Below are 16,342 nucleotides of genomic sequence, written 5' to 3' on the forward strand. Positions count from 1 at the left end.
CCCCATTCATCATGTAAACATTGTCCCCGTCCTCCCAAATATTGAAATGCGGCGGTTCGGCTGTCTTAGGCTTCTCTGCAACGCGGCGAGGAAAGATGAAAGTAAATTCATTGGGGTTAAATAGGGTCAAAATTCACGAAAGGCAAACTGCAATCCGTCTGCTTTACCCTGCCGGATGCTCTTGACGCGGCGTCCAAATTATAGACCTGCTGAATGAGAGCTTCATCACTTCGAGGGCTGGACTGAGTAGCAAGAGCCGTGACGTGAGAGACCGAGTTCAGAGAGAAATATGCATGTCGTTATCATAAACTGATAAATGAACTTCCTCCATTGAAATGAATTGCCACAGATCGACTAAGAGCGTCTCATTTAGAGGATGGATCATTAATAGGATGGTTTACGCTTTGAAACCCCACTGTGATCATTACATGTCAGCTTGTATAACTTTTTTTGTTTGTTGGTTTATAGCTACCGCTTTTATTCTGACCCTTTTTATTTGAGCCATGGGGAGATTCACCCCTCCTGGAACCGCCACCATAACATGGCAGACGGGTTTGAGCACCTGAATGACCCTGGGAGCTCTGTTGTCGGGGGCTTCGTGCCCCTGGTAGGGTCTCCCATAGTTACGGGTCCTAGGTGATGGGTCAGACAAAGAGTGGTTCAGAAGCCCCTTATGAGAGACCAACAGGCCTGGTTAGCACCATGAGGTCCTCCCGTGGACTCACCACCTGCAGGAAGAGCCATAGGGGCTGGTGCAATGTGATTTGGGCAGCTCCAACAGCTGCCCCCACGACCCGACAACGGGGGCAGCTGTGGAAGAAAATGGATGGATGGATGGATGGATGGATGGATGGATGGATGGATGGATGGGGAGATTCAGGCTTGTAGTCAGCCCCCAAGTTTTTACCAGAAAATAAATAAATAAATAATAGTAATAATAAAAAATGTTGGAACAATGTGCTTATAGATTACCATTTAACATAAACTTGCCATTTGCTACAATCATAATCAGAATACTTTATTCATCCACATGGGACGTTCATCAGTTGCTGCAGCTCCAATAAATATCAAAAAAACATTAAAACACAGTACAAAACAACCATCAGTGATAAAAGCCATAATAAAGTGCTACTGGGACCATGACATTAAAATGATAATGGCTAATTTGGAGTCATGGGTCGGGTAACAGAGAGAGGAGTTGTACAGTCTAATAGCTGTTGGGAGAAGAGAGCACCGTCCAGAGCCGTGCAGAGAGTGAAGGGAGTTCCCCAGGATGGACCTGATCTTCCCCAAGATCCTCCTGTCCATAAGAGTTTTAAGATCTTCTCCTCCACCACATCACTGCCTTTCACATTAGTTTATTCAGACAACTGAACATGTGTTTGTATGTAAACCAAAATGAAGGAAAGCCAAGTTTATTATAGTGCACAATTCAAAGTGCTTCAAGGTTACATGACAATTACAGATAAAAATCAATTCATAAAACCTCAATAATCGTGACATTAATTACATTAAAAGTGAAGAGTGCAGATAAAATACTTTCAGTTTCATATGCACCGCTAAATACAACTCATTTTAAATGGATTTTAAATGCATGTAAACACGCCACGGCGGATTGTAGCCTTAGGCTTATTTTCATCCGTCGTCCCCCACCCGCACTCTCAAACACACTCTCATTCATCCTGGCCTATTGTACATGTTTTTAGCGGTAGGGGAAACCGCAGTACCCTACGCAGACGCGGGGAGAACATGCAAACTCCACACAGAAAGGCCCTGTCCTGGTGGGAATCAAACTAGGGCCCTTCTAGCTGTGGAGCACGAACCACTGCACCACTGTCTCACATCTTCTGGAAGTCTGTTCTAGATTTTTAACTGTGTAAAACTGAAAAGCAGCCTCACCGTGTTCAGTCTTTACTCTGGGAACCAGCAGGAGACCTCTCTCCCTGAGGTTCACTCACTGCTCTATATGAACTAATAGAGCTCATTGTGGACAACCGAATATTTAGCAATGACTTTAAAGCATGCAAAGCAGAATGAAACTGAAAAAGCACAGTCTTGCTTGTTCCACTGCACTACGCATGACTGCAGGCATGTCCATTTAGACGTTACACTGGTTGATTACATTTACATAACTTATAGAAGAGTGTAAAACACATAGGAGCGTGATTAACCAGGGTCAGAAAGTTCAGCGCAAAATAACAGCAGCTTGTGTTCATACTGTTGACTACAAAACATCCAATCAATGGACGGAATGAAGCGCACCCAGCTGGGCTCAGTGTTTTAATGATAATGGGGACATTTGTTGTGCACTTGTGTTCATGAAGTGACTGAACAACTCCTCACAGTGCACTGTCTCAGCAGGAGGCGACCGAGTCTTCTCACACTATAAGGAAATTTACACTACAAAGAACATAAGCGCTCTTTGAATAATGATGTGGAAAAACAGAAACAAGGAGATTCTTTGATGGTTAGCTGGAGCCTGTTAATGGGGATAGACAGACCCCACGCTCCAAAAACATTTCTGGAATAAAACAATCAGCAACAACATCCGCGAGGTCTGTGGGCCGTTTTTGACGGGTGGATTTACCAGTAACAGAAACGCATGGTCCGTTCAACATGGCAGCTTATAGAGCCATGGGAATCTATTTTGGTCAGTGGGTAATGAGGGATAGAGGTTTTTTTTTTATCTCTGCGTTGTTTTGTGGGAGACAAACGGCCAGAAGACGGGGTAGTGTCACCAAAAGGTTATTTATTTGTGTGACACATAATACTAGAAGATAGACTTTGCACATCAATTACTTGAGGCAGGTGCATAGAAGATGAAGAGCTTTATTTATATAGCGCCTTTCACAGACAAGGTCACAAAGACAGTTTTACATTCACTCCATTCTCTGCAGTGGTAAGGTACGTATGGAGCTTCAGTTTCCCCTGGGGGAGACCGACAGAAACGCTGTCGCGACTGCAAACATCTGTGCCAACGGTCCCTCTGACCACCACCCTTCATTCACACACACATCATTCATCGTGGCCTATTGCACATGTTTTTAGTAGTAGGAGAAACCGGAGTACCTGGAGGAAACCTACACAGACACGGGGAGAACATGCAAACTCCACACAGTAACCGCTGTGCTTCCGTGCCGCTGAGAAGAGGTTAAATCCCAGCATACATAATAATAATACATTACATTTGTATAGCGCTTATCAAGACACTCAAAGACGCTTTACAGAAAACAAGAATAAAATCACACATAAAATTAGCACATTAAAATAGAGGGCAGTTACTCGACATTAAAAGCCTTTTTAAAGAGGTGGGTTTTGAGTTCTCTCTTGAAGGTGGGGGGGTCAGAACAGGCACGGAGCGGTTGGGGCCGTGAGTTCCAGAGTGTGGGGACGGCGATGGAGAAGGCTCTGTCTCCCCAGGTTCGGCGCTTGGTCTTACAGGGGAGGGACAGGAGGTTGGCGTTGGAGGAGCGGAGGGAGCGAGATGGAGTGTGGTGGTGGAGGAGGTCGGTGAGGTATGGAGGGGCCAAGTTATGGAGGGCTTTGAAAGTGATGAGGAGGACCTTGAACTAGACGCGTTGAGGGACGGGGAGCCGGTGGAGGTTCTGAAGGGACAGGGGGTGATGTGTTCACGGGAGCGAGTGTGCGTGAGGAGGCGGGCAGCGGAGTTCTGGATGTACTGGAGATTATTGAGGGTTTTGGATGTTGAGCCGTAGAGGGCGCTGTTGCAGTAGTCAATTCTGGATGTGATGAAGGCATGAATCAGAGAAAGTGAGGGATGGGCGGAGTCGTCATATGTTTTTGAGATGGAAGAAAGCAGTCCGGGTTATTTGCTTGACGTGGGGTTCGAAGGAAAGAGTGGGGTCGAGGAGAACACCGAGGTTGCGGATGAGCGGGGACGGAGTGACGGTGGTGCTGTCGAAATTGAGGCAGAAGTCTTGAGCAGATTTGGTGATGTTTTTTGGGCCGATGATGATGATGATGACATGAATACAAATAATACAAGGTTGGCAGAGTGTGGGAAGTATTATTTTTATTTGCGTGATGCATAAAATAGCTGGTCAGCCTTGGACCTGGGACACCCAACAACGGAGCAGCAACTAATGCGGATGCAGCGTGTCAACCGGTAACTTTTCCATGTACAGTAACTAAAATGGTGCTTAGCTCACTACGTCGCTGAGACTTATTAGAATTGGTCACCACCTCACCACAACACCAATATCCAGCATGGGTTCCTGCAGCACACTAAGCACCACAGGTTCCCACAGCCCTGTAAGAAATAGAGCCATCTTACAAGTCAACCTTTTTATTTTATATGGATGGACGAGTTTTAAAGTCCACATTCCAGTGACATGTTTCAAATATGCATCTGTATGACTTGGCTATAGATTTAGTCGTGATTTATTGCAGCTCCTGTGGGCCGTTCCTTGATTGCAATGGCCCAGTGCGTATCTATAAACGGGGCTTTTGACTCGATTTAATCTTGGTTTAGTTCTGGCTTAGTCCTAACTTGGTGCTGCTCTGGTGTTTAGGAGCTGGTCTGCTGTGATCTGTGGGTTAGTGCTCGGTTCTGCCTGGCCTGCCAAAGTCCCGAAGCAAGAACGTCTGGACTTCATGTCAAGTTTTTTGTTGCTCCGATCACGGATATCAATTTGTAACGCGTCGCTCACATGTGGAAGACTCTTATATCACACAGCCATCATTTTATTTGAACCAACGTTTTATCTTTTCTCTGTAACCCTTTATATTATATATATATATATATATATATATATATATATATATATATATATATATATATATATATATATATTATATATAGGCAAGTTTATTTGTAGAGCACAATTCATACACAAGGCAATTCAAAGTGCTTCACAGTTGCATACAACCTTATTTAACCCAAACAAATGATGAATTAACACTTAATGCATCATAAAGAATTATTAGTGTAAGTGTGACAAACACTCAATGACTACTTAAAGGGATATTTCAGGATTTTTGACATAGGGCCTCATTTCCTTGTTATCCAGAGTGTTGCTGATTTCTGGAGATATTTTTGTAATTCATGCAGTTCTTATATTTGAAGAGTTTTGTGGCACTAGGCTTGTGCTAGGCTAGTGCATTTCTATGGTATCAGCTAGCCTGCATTAAAAACAGTCTGACCCGCTCCACAGTGCACCTGAGGCAAATCACTTTTAACGCCAGACTAACCATATAAATATTTGTGTCGACAGAATAATGTTTGGAATATAACTGATCTTGCATCACATGAACGATCGCATTTTGAGGGACTATTTTCCAGCAGATCACTCCGCCGCTGCGTAGCTTATACAACCACGAAGCTGATGCTGCTCAAATATAAGGTCTTTTAATGCAAAATGGTTAAAATTACTCAATCGACAGATATTTATATGGTTAGTCTGGTGTTATAAGTGATTTGCCTCAGGTGAACTGTGGAGCGGGTCAGACTGTTTTTAATGCAGGCTAGCTGATATCGTAGAAATGCGCTAGCCTTGCACTAGCCTAGTGCCATGAAACTCATCAAATATAAGAACTGCTTGAATTACCAAAAAAATATCTCCAGAAATCAGCAACACTCTGGATAACTAGGAAAATCCTGAAATATCCCTTTAACTGTACTGCCTAACTCATAATGAATAGTTTTTCACATACTTCACTTATGCACTGTTAAGTTATTTAGTGTTCGTCCCACTTAACTATTGAATTGTTTATGATGAATTAAGTGTTAACTCATCATTTATCAAGGCCTTGGTAGCAGTTATCTAAAGAGCTTTTTAGTTCTCTTGTTGATTTGGCAGAAAATGGCCATTTCCAGTGCGACACTTCTTGATACGTTCAGGAAAGTCGCCAAGTTGGACGGACCATCTGTTTCTGTGATTGGCTAATCCGCCTGTCGATAACGGCCATCAAAACTCGCAGAGATAACGCTGAATCCCAGACCAAGGAATCGAAAAAGCGCGTTCCTGTGGTTCTATCAAAAGCGGTCCATAAGGAAGGAGCAGCAGCGAATTTGGCAAAGCGTTGCAAACATACGCTGGTGAAGGCTGCAGCTCGAGCTCAATTAAAGAGACCACAGGTGTACGAGGCTGCATGTCATAATGTTTACCCAATTCTGACACGGCAACTAACCAAAGTACAAAATGTCTTCCTCATGGGAAAGACACAGAGTAGATGAAGTCTGCAGTTAGAGGGGAGGAAAAAAAAGCAACTTGTGGGCGTGAGGGGACTGGGGGTTGGCATGGCTCCGGGATATTTATCTTTTGAATCGCGCTGCCAATTAAAGCGGTTGGAAAGCTAACTGATCCATAAACACTGAGCGGGTTTGGAGGCGCTGGAGGCGATGTAAGCCAGATAGGTTTATTTACCGCTGAGAGGCACTGGGGAGATAATCAGGAAACAAAAGACTGCGATATGAGACAAAATGGGACACAAATCGCTCCGTATCTGCACGCGCTGAACTGCTGTCGTACACAAACGTTTTTATCAAGTCCAGGCCAAATGAACTTGTCCTTTTTGGCACCAATTTAGGGGTTCATTGTTTCGTATTGTTTGGGTTTCTTTCACGGAAATGTTTGGTATTGTTTCATTTTATGAGAAGCCAAACGTGGACTAGATTATCCCGGCAAAGCGGTATTTATTTTTGTGTGACAAAAGAGGCAAGGGAAGGCGAGGCGATGCGTGTTATTTTTTATACCACACATTTCGTACACAAGGCAACTCAATGCGCAAAATAGGTTTTTGTGAGCTCCATGTTGTTATCTGTACTCGCTTGTTTTAGACTCAATCAGATGGTTTTGTCACAACAATCCTGTTTTATTTTAGTATCAAGTATTTTAGTATCAAAGCCTGCTGCAGATTGTAGTTGCTGACATAGGGCCAGATCTTGTGGCGGCGCACGGGGCGGCGCAGGCTCTTGGCGAATTATTTTCCAAGTGGCGGCGCTATATGTGCCATTCGCCTCCGCCACCTGTGAGGGGGCGTCACAAGAGGAGGTGACTGCACTGATGGAAACACGGCTGACATTCACTTCCTCGTTTACATTGCGCTGTCTTGCGTTCTTTCTTAAGCCTTAGGCTCTCACAGGTCAAACTCAACTTATTTACCCCATCGTGAGCTAAACGATGTTCACGTCTCGAGAGAGAAAGAGCTATAGCGTCCGCTGTGGCGCGGATCGGCCCGCGCTTGGCGTGAACGCGAAGCAAAACAAAAGCACGTGTTCACCCCCCACTCCCACACAACCACTCTCCTGGACGCGGAGTCGATCTGGTTGGAGGAAAATGTGTGAGTCTCAACCCACTTAAATGCGCCAAGTCTGGAGTGGCAAGATCACAAAGTGCGCTCCTACTGAGCGCAAAATGTCACGCTATCGTCTCCGTTTTGATGCACAAGATCGGGCCCAAAGGCTCTTGAGGTGAAAGGCAAAACAAGTACAGATGGCGGCTTGAGCACTTTTGTCTGAAAGCAACACGTTACTACTAGGGCTGGGACAAAATATCGGATCGGACTTGGATCGCAATACTTTGTGCTGCAATACCAAGTATCGATACTTTTTCAAGTATCACACAATACTTGTGTTTGGAGGCATTTTTATCCTGATACTTTTCCAGTATCAGCACAACAGTCACATTTTCTGTTTATTCACTTTTCGATCTTAACACTTCAATAACTGTCAAATGGCATTGGGTTTTGTTATGGCATTTTAGTATTAGTATTTAGTTAGTTAAACTGGTGACCACACTGGCGTCCTGTCTTGGGTCCCCTGCTGGGCCTTTGACTAAACCAGGTAGAGAGACCGGCCTTTCCTGGACCCCAGACGAGGCCCTCGCACCTTTAGACAAAGGTCCCAAATGGCCCATCTCCCCAACAGCAAAAGATCTCCTTCTGCCTCCAAACGCCACCATGATTTCATTCCCATGCAAAGTGCCTTTTGGTGGCTGCATTAACATCTCCAACTGTATTACCATTTCTCTGTGTTTCTGGGCTTCCCTTTGTTGTGCATGACCCCTGTCCTGCTGCTCTGTCTGTGGCACTCACCTATAAAGGTAGTGCCAGGGCTGAGCAGAGTAGAGCTTAAACATAACTCCGCGTTATGGGTAACTTCTCCGCGATGCATTGTGTAATAAACTTCACATCTTGACTAGACAAACTTCTCTTAAGCTTTATTAAGCAAGAAAATCCACAACAGTTTATAAACTTAAGACACATTTTTTATACATTTTAAGGTAAACATATTACAAATCATAGTTACTTATTGTATTGCAATATGTATCGTATCGGCCCCTGAGTATCGTGATGCGTATTGGATCGTCCCAGCCCTCGTTACTATGTCATTAATAGCTATGACTTTGTGTGAGGTATCTACCTTTGAAAAAATATACTTTTTGGGGTTGAGAATTTCGCAAAAGTACAATGCTAAATCAAAGTAAAAGACTATTTTACAAAATAATCTTTTTGTTTTGTTGTTCCAGGATATTCCAGTGATCGGGAGCGACCGGAATTGGAAGGGCATCGCGATTTCTCTGCTGGTGATTCTAGTCGTGCTGTCTTTTATTGGACTGTCCATCGTATTGCTCTCCAGAGGTTCGGGAACACCGACGACTCACTGTCTGCTATATTCTCTGCATATTCAGTTATATTATATTTACTTGTTTAGACGACGGAGGCAAGGGCCATGTTGTTCCACTGACTCTGGACGACCTTTTTGACCCAAGCTTCCAGATCCACGATCCAGACGCAAAGTGGATTAATGGTAAGTTGTTTTTCTTTAAATATTACTTACACACATGGTTTTTGAAGCTCACTTTTTTGACAAGCACTGAAATAGTGGAATATTTTGCATCCGTCACACAGTGTCTCCAGTGCGCTGCCTTCAGGGAGGAGATTTCAGAGTGTACAAGCCAGCGGACTGAAACTGTCAGGAAGCTGAACTCTCTGCCCTTCCTACCTCTGCCTCCACCTGCATTCACTTTTTTTGGTCCCCTCAAATACACTGAAACGCCGCCCACTTGCAACGAGAGTTTGAGAGAAATGGAGTTATTAATTTCTCTGTGAACTGATGGTAAAATGATGGAAAAATCCACATTCACCGATGTACCAGCGATTGAGTCTGGTCACTGAAGCATCAGCTATAAATTCCAAGGGTCTGTTTGAGTTTGTTGTGACCAGACTGATATCCCTGTGTGTAAAAAAACTACTACTATCCTTCTCAATTTGCCAGGCTAGATGCAAAACAGGGAGGAACACTGTCCTCAGCATTAGGGGTTTGAATTCCTGCTCTGACAAGTTGCAGAATGTCTCTCTCTGCTCTTCACCCCCTTTCACTCTGCGCTGTCCTGTCCCCTGACTTTCAGCTATTTTCTGTAAAAGCTTTACCAATTCCCTTCATATTTGGTGGATAGAGATTGCTCTGCTAACCGTAGCCTGTTGACAGGAGCCCTCAGTAGATTTTGTGCTTCGTCAAAACCAAACCTTGTGTTTTTATCCCATTCATGTCCCCAAGGTTTTCCCTCCATGTTTCAGTGCTGGTGAGTGCCATGTTCTAGTGGCTCTGATTGATGCTTCTGTGCTGTTTTAATGACATCTACATGAATCTTGGGACCCCAAATTGATTTGAGCCTTTCTAATAATTTCATGTAATGCCCCGTTGGACAAAAGCTTTTCACGTAAATTACTCTACAGTTTTAGGACTAGTTCCTGTCATTGTATTCTCTGTCAGAATGTGACGAGCGGTCTCTGCACCGAATATTTCTGAAATGATGATTTGGTAGGATTTTTTTTTCTCTTTCTTGTCTCTTTCAGGGCTGTCGTCTGTCCTTCATGTTATTCCGTGGACACTTGTTTTGAGTGTTCTTGGAAAGGCTGCCTATCTGTTATCTTTCTGAATGAGTTGTCAAGACTGAACAAAATGTCTGTTTCTTTATGTAGAGATTTTTGGTTACACTTTCGCTATTGAATTAAAGGCCAAGGAAGGGTGAGCATAAGTACTTTTTCATATCTGTGCTTTTCGTGCAAGTAACAATGAAGCACATTTATTTATGATAAGTGAAGGTGTATATAAAAACATCTTTGTGGAGGACATTAAACGCTTATGTGTTTTTTTGCTGGCAGAGCGGTCAGCACTCATGCTCCACAGCTAGAAGGTCCCTGGTTTGATTCCCACCTGGACGGGGCCTTTCTTTGTGGAGTTTGAATGTTCTTTCCGTGTCTGTGTAGATTTTCTCTGGGTTTGACTGACCACTAAAAATAGATATATTATATTTCTGACCTACGCTGCCTGCTCACTGCTCCTACAGGTGGCCCCAGCGATATTCCGGATCAAATGCAGAGAACGAATTTCCCTATGGGGGATTAATAATACCTTTATGTCTTATGTTGTAGAGGAGGAGATCATCTTCAGGTCCTGGGACGGAAACGTGTGGAGAGCAAATGTTCAGAACAATGAGACCAGCCTTCTGCTCAAAAACACCACTTTTGTGAGTAAACAGGCTCATGTTTTTATACATCTTACTATGACGACAAGTCAAGATGTCTTCCTTTATTATTAATCTCAATCCAGTGAAATGTTCCACAGCACAAATAATGGTAGTAAATGATAGCATAATCATAGTCTGTGTCACTCACATTTAGAGCCAATGTTAGTGACACTCAGTGAACACATAGGACAATGGTAGTGTCAAATATTTGCTGTCTTGCCCTGTGGTTGTGATGATCTTGGTGTGCCTTTTAATCACCCCTCAGGGATAAATACAGTATAATTGAAAGAATACAAATATCAAGGCACAATTCTTCTTCGCATGACTGACAAGCTACTTAAAATAAGTATTCTTTAGAAGATTTTGCTGCAGAAAGATTACCCTGCTTTTTTTGTCTTCACTAAACACCAAAATGCCCCTTCACCACAGAACAATAAGCACTAGTATAATTGTATTAAAATTGTTGGAGCTTCCGACAAGGTAACACTTTAGACCAGTGGTTCCCAACGTTTTTTGTCTTTCGTACCCCTTTGGCCTTTCCGTGGTCAACCGTGTACCCCCCACCTCAAGGGTGTTACAGTTTATTTAAAAAGTAATTACTTTAAAGTGGTATTTGTAAGAAAAAGGACAGTGTTGCAGTCAAAATAAACCTACAATTCTCCTAAAGCAACACATTTTACTGAAAAATATAGCTTTTACTATAAAAAAATATGTTACATTTTCCCCTTTTTTCAATCTGAAATAGTTCCAAGTACCCCCAGCTAGGTTCTCGAGTACCCCCAGGGGTCCCCGTACCCCTGGTTGGGAAACACAGCTTTAGATTACGGCCTGTTACACCTCATTACTTATTTTTTTTTATTTACAGACCATACCGCTTGCTCACATGTAGTTTTACATTAGGTACGGTGTATTTGCGTTATATATACGCTCATTTTCATCAATTTATGAAACTTTATAAAGCTGGCAAATCTATATATAACGGCCAAAACACCTGGAACTACACGTAGTACACCTTTGTTACACTTTGTACCCCTTGTTTCACTTTATTAACCCTTGCACTTTAATGTGTAAATACTCATCCTGGTTCCATGCACCTACACATGAAACTTGCAGGCTGTAATTTAAAGTGTTTCCCAGATGAGAAATTGTTTTATTTTGCTCAATGTGTCGGACAATGAATCCACCTTGCCTCCAGTGTTTGTGTATAATGCATGAAATATATATCATTTAAAACCCCAAAACAAAAAGATAGTTTCTAAATGTAGGTGTAAAAAAGTGCTGGATAACTTGAGACCATATTGACATAGTCTGCTCTTTCAACTGTACTTCCAGGCCACATTCAAAGCCTCAAAGTTCTGGGTGTCTCCGGATCTGAACTTCGTCCTTCTGGGATACGACTTGAGGCCGGTGAGTGCTCTCTACTATTCTTCACACTCTGAACCTGTTGATGCTTATATTTCCAGGGGACACAACACTATGTCTATGTACAGAATGCCTAATACTGCCACGTACTGCACCACATGACCACAGCTTTCAATCCGATTGGCCCCTCCAGTCTGTGCGTGTTCAGAATTTCCCTTTCACAGTCAGAAGGGCTGAAAAAGCGGACGGTTTTGCTGCTGTGATGTAGTTTGGACGAAGGTTTTGGAGGTTGGAGCTTCATCATTTGGATCTTAGAAGAGTTTGTTTTATTAGTTATGTTATTATATTAATGAATGCTGCAGGAAATTGGCTTTTTGCTCCTCTGTGAAAGGCACATAATCACAGTCTGCAAGTCATGCCAAAGAAGCTAAGCAAGATCAGACCTGGTTAGCACTAGGATGGACTCTGAGGGAATACAAGATGCCGTAAGCTTGACACATCACCAAGTGAATGATAAATGGGCCGTTGTGAAGCGCTTCGTGACCTGTATGTCTTTGAAAAGATACAAATAGATTACCTTTCCCTCCCCTGCAATCTGAAAACGATAGCTTTAATGCATTGGGTGAAATCAAGTGGACGTGTTGCAAAGATCAGGCGCCGATAAAGCCAAAGACACATGTTGCTTCTTCGGTGCAAATCTTTATTGGTTGTCCTTTTATCAGACCTCCCCCTGCAGATCACATGATTCCAGGTTTAGATAGCCGACCCAATTTATTTTACAAAGGGAAAAACACATCCATCTAAACTGTCCAATCGGCTCGTCTCAGCGCTTCCCCCGGTTCGGTCCCGGAGGTGCGGCGTTACCTCGCAGGGCTCAGGCTAAGTGGCAATGTGACAGAACAAACATGGGCCAGGCGTGTCGTCCCGGGCTCCATCATTGGACACGGACTGTACACAGAGGAGCGGCGCGTGTCGAGGCCTGCCACGCGATTATCACCTCCCGCCAGATCTGCGGCGTGCGGATTAAACGCCGTTCACTCAGCTTTCTGTTCAGGGGAATTTAAATTAAAGAAAGTGGCGGGTTTGAGTTGATGGTGTGCATGAAGACGGCTCCCCATGTCATTGTTTATTTTGATAATTTTGAAAAATAGGGCATCACAGTAAGTCTAAGTAATGTGGCACCATATTTTTTGTATAGGTAAAAACTAAATCTACACTGTTGACTACTTAATTCTTCTGATCTGGGTTTGCTGCAGTTGTTCAGGTCCAGGTTCAGCAACATTGAATGACCAGGTTATTCCATCAATGGGTTTTCCAAGATGACAATGCTAGGATTCATCGGGCTCACATTGTGAAAGAGTGGTTTATGGAGCGTGAGACATCATTTTTCACACATGGATTGGGCATGACAGAGTCCAGATCTTAACCTGTTACCTGCCAACCCCCTTGATCAGGGGGCAAGGGTAAGGGTTGGTTAACTCTAATCAGGATATGATTAGGGTTAAGAATGGCAATTGTAACGTAAGTTGTGTCTCACTCACACAGATCTCACACATATTTTTAGAAACTAGAAGGTTTTCAAATGAGATATCACACTGGCCCCCTCCTGGACCGCCACCTTAACGTGGTGGAGGGGTTTGAGCGCCCAAATGATCCTGAGAGCTTTGTTGTCGGGGGCTTCGTGCCCCTGGTAAGGTCTCCCGTGGCAAACAGGTCCTAGGTGACGGGTCAGACAAAGAGCGGTTCAGAAGCCCCTTATGAGAGACCAACAGGCCTGGTTAAAACCATGAGGCCGTCCTTCTGTGGACCCACCACCTACAGGAGGAGCCATAAGGGGCTGGTGCAATGTGTTTTGGGCAGCTCCAACAACTGCCCCCACCACCCGGAAACGGAAAAGTGGGAGAAGATGGATGGATGGATGGATGGATGGATGGATGGATGGATGGATGGATGGATGGATGGATGGATGGATGGATGGATGGATGGATGGATGGATGGATGGATATCACACTGGCATATAGGCTGTAAGCTCTCCAGTCAACACACTTTGAGATTTGGATGCAAATAATTGTTAAACCCTAACCCTACCCTTAAGGTGGCAGTAAAGTGGTTAACCCCATTGAGAATCATTGAGATGTGCTGGAGAAGGCTTTGCACAATGGTCACACTCTCCCATAATCAATACAAGATCTTTGTGAAAAATTAACGCAACACTGGCTCTTTTGACATTGCAGAAGCTTATTGAAACCATGCCAGATGAGTGTGTGCTGTAATCAAAGCTAAAGGCGACATTTCGGTCATGCAGTGTATTTAGGATTTCCCGTTGATCCAAGACATGACTCTTGACTGCAGAGTTCACTCCAGCAAAACAACAATAAACAAACTAATATTGTCCTTGGTGATAATCTAAAGGAGAGGACACTTTACTTTAAATCATTGATTTCATCTGGCATGGGGATCATCTCAGTCTTGCGAACTATATGTCTGTGAAAGGCGCTATATAAATAAAGATTTTCTTCTTCTTCTTCTTCTTGCAAACCACCTTTGAGACCCAACCCAACAAAACCACTGTTTTAAATTAAAAAAAACATAAGTAAGTAAGTGCTTTATTTGTCATTGTGCAATTGTACTGCGTTCAGATGTACGCTCTGCCATTGTGGGCCAGCTTGACCAGCATGTTTTTGGAGATAGGGAAAACTGCCTTCAGTGCTCCTCTGAAACGGTGCACTGCCTCTCAGGTTGTTACACAAAAGCAGGTTTATGAGCCACACTCATGCATGATATGTCCACTTTCAGCGTACTAGTCTACAGTGCACCATCCTTTTTTGCACGAGTCAAAATTGTATATTTTATCCACGAGGAAGCCTAGTGTCATTGTCAGATATGAGACCTCTTTTGGAGCTGTGACAGTGGCCCCGCATGGATCTAAAAATATCCCCAGCTGTGCACACAACGCTCCAGAAGTCATTAACTTTTCAGCACACGCAGGCCAACTGAGCTCCTCCGTCTAAACAATACAGTCATATCCACTGTCTGAGCACTTTCACATGAACAGCTAAAATCTCGCTTTGGTGTTTTTGGTCGGATTTCAATATGCAAATACTTAAAATTGGGCCCTCGAGCTGATTGCATGCTTGTTAAGGGTATTCTCACATCTCGCTAATAAGTGTGGTTGCATTTGTTTTGTGAGCGAGAGCTATGGAAATGTGGAACGAGGTGAACTGGAGTGCGGCACATATTTTAGGACAATAATTAAACTTGTACCTTGTAGTTACAGGTGGCTGCAGCTCGTCTCAGTATCGGTTTGATTAGCTAGCCATCTGACAGGGTAAAACAGTCATGTCATCGACTGCAATTTCAACCACGCGCTGAGTGAACCAAACTGAGAAATATGAGCGTTCCTGTTCATTTCCTTCATTTTCCGTGGAAACAGGGTTATTTCTAAATCCAGTATCACGGCAAAAATCAAATGTTTGGAGAACGCTTTAAGGGCAGCCAATTGATTATCCTTTTCAAAAATAAAAGCCAACAAAGCTACCATTTTCAATCTTTTGAAGTTGATGCGTTTAATGGTATAGAGAGAAAATCTTGTTTAATCGATGGGTTATTCTTGCACGGATGGGACCATCAAATGATCACTGCCAAGTAAGAGTGTCAAAAGCAATTCCAAAGCAGCAATGAGCAAGAAAAGGTTTTTTCTAATAGTATTTGGCCAAAATTCAATAGAAAGTCTATGGGAAACTGACCAAATACTTTTTCCCCCCACTGTACATAGACAGGAAGACAGTGGGCTATATCCATGGACATTTTTATGCCGACGTTTCGAGAATCATCCAGTTGACCTGTCGCAATAGCCCCGCCCTTAGTTACTGTTGCTAAGTCCGTCAAACTTTCTGATGCCGATGCTGGAGTGACTTGTGTTAGGGACTCTAATTGGAGCAATAAATATCCTCCAGATCAGTATGTGACTATCAGTATAGCTAGATGTTAGCATGCTGAAGTAGGCAGTTGTGTTTTAGGCTTTGGGAAGGGAAAGAACTCTACTCCCCCAGACACACTCTTGTGGTACCTAGTGTCCGATTAACAAACTCCACAGGCAGATCTCTTCACCATTTTGCTTCTTCTTCTTCGTCTGATAGGGTTTTTGGTGGTTAGCTGTAAAAAAAAAAAAAAAGTGCATCTGCTCAGTGGTCAATGCTGGTCTGAGTCTGCGGCTTGACGGACCTAGCTTCTAGCTTGTAACGGTTGCTAGGATGTATGACTGAACAGTTGCTGGGGGAGCGATTGAGGCGGGGTTTTGCAAAAGGTCAATTCTCTCCTTCAAACTGTGTTGTATCTACCTGGATGATTTGGGTCATTTTTTGTTGTAATAGACAGGAAGATTGTTAAGAAAACCATATTCAGACTCGAGTTGCACTGCTTGGTCTTTCACTTTGATTCAGCTTGCTCAGAAGTTGCGGACACCTCTCCAGTTGAGCAACCTGATT

General features: G+C 43.4%; 1 protein-coding gene across 1 annotated transcript in view; it reads left to right on the top strand.

Moving 5' to 3' along the window:
• LOC306968111 (inactive dipeptidyl peptidase 10) overlaps nucleotides 1–16,342 on the top strand; it is a 132,968-nt gene that overhangs the window by 85,446 nt on the left and 31,180 nt on the right. The window contains exons 2-5 of the mRNA XM_079563410.1: nucleotides 8,490–8,601; nucleotides 8,675–8,770; nucleotides 10,399–10,493; nucleotides 11,826–11,900. Of these exons, the coding sequence (XP_079419536.1) occupies nucleotides 8,490–8,601; nucleotides 8,675–8,770; nucleotides 10,399–10,493; nucleotides 11,826–11,900 (378 nt within the window). The remainder of the gene's footprint in view (nucleotides 1–8,489; nucleotides 8,602–8,674; nucleotides 8,771–10,398; nucleotides 10,494–11,825; nucleotides 11,901–16,342) is intronic.

Source organism: Gobius niger (assembly GCF_951799975.1).
Source record: "Gobius niger genome assembly, chromosome: 9".
NCBI classification, from domain to species: domain Eukaryota; kingdom Metazoa; phylum Chordata; class Actinopteri; order Gobiiformes; family Gobiidae; genus Gobius; species Gobius niger.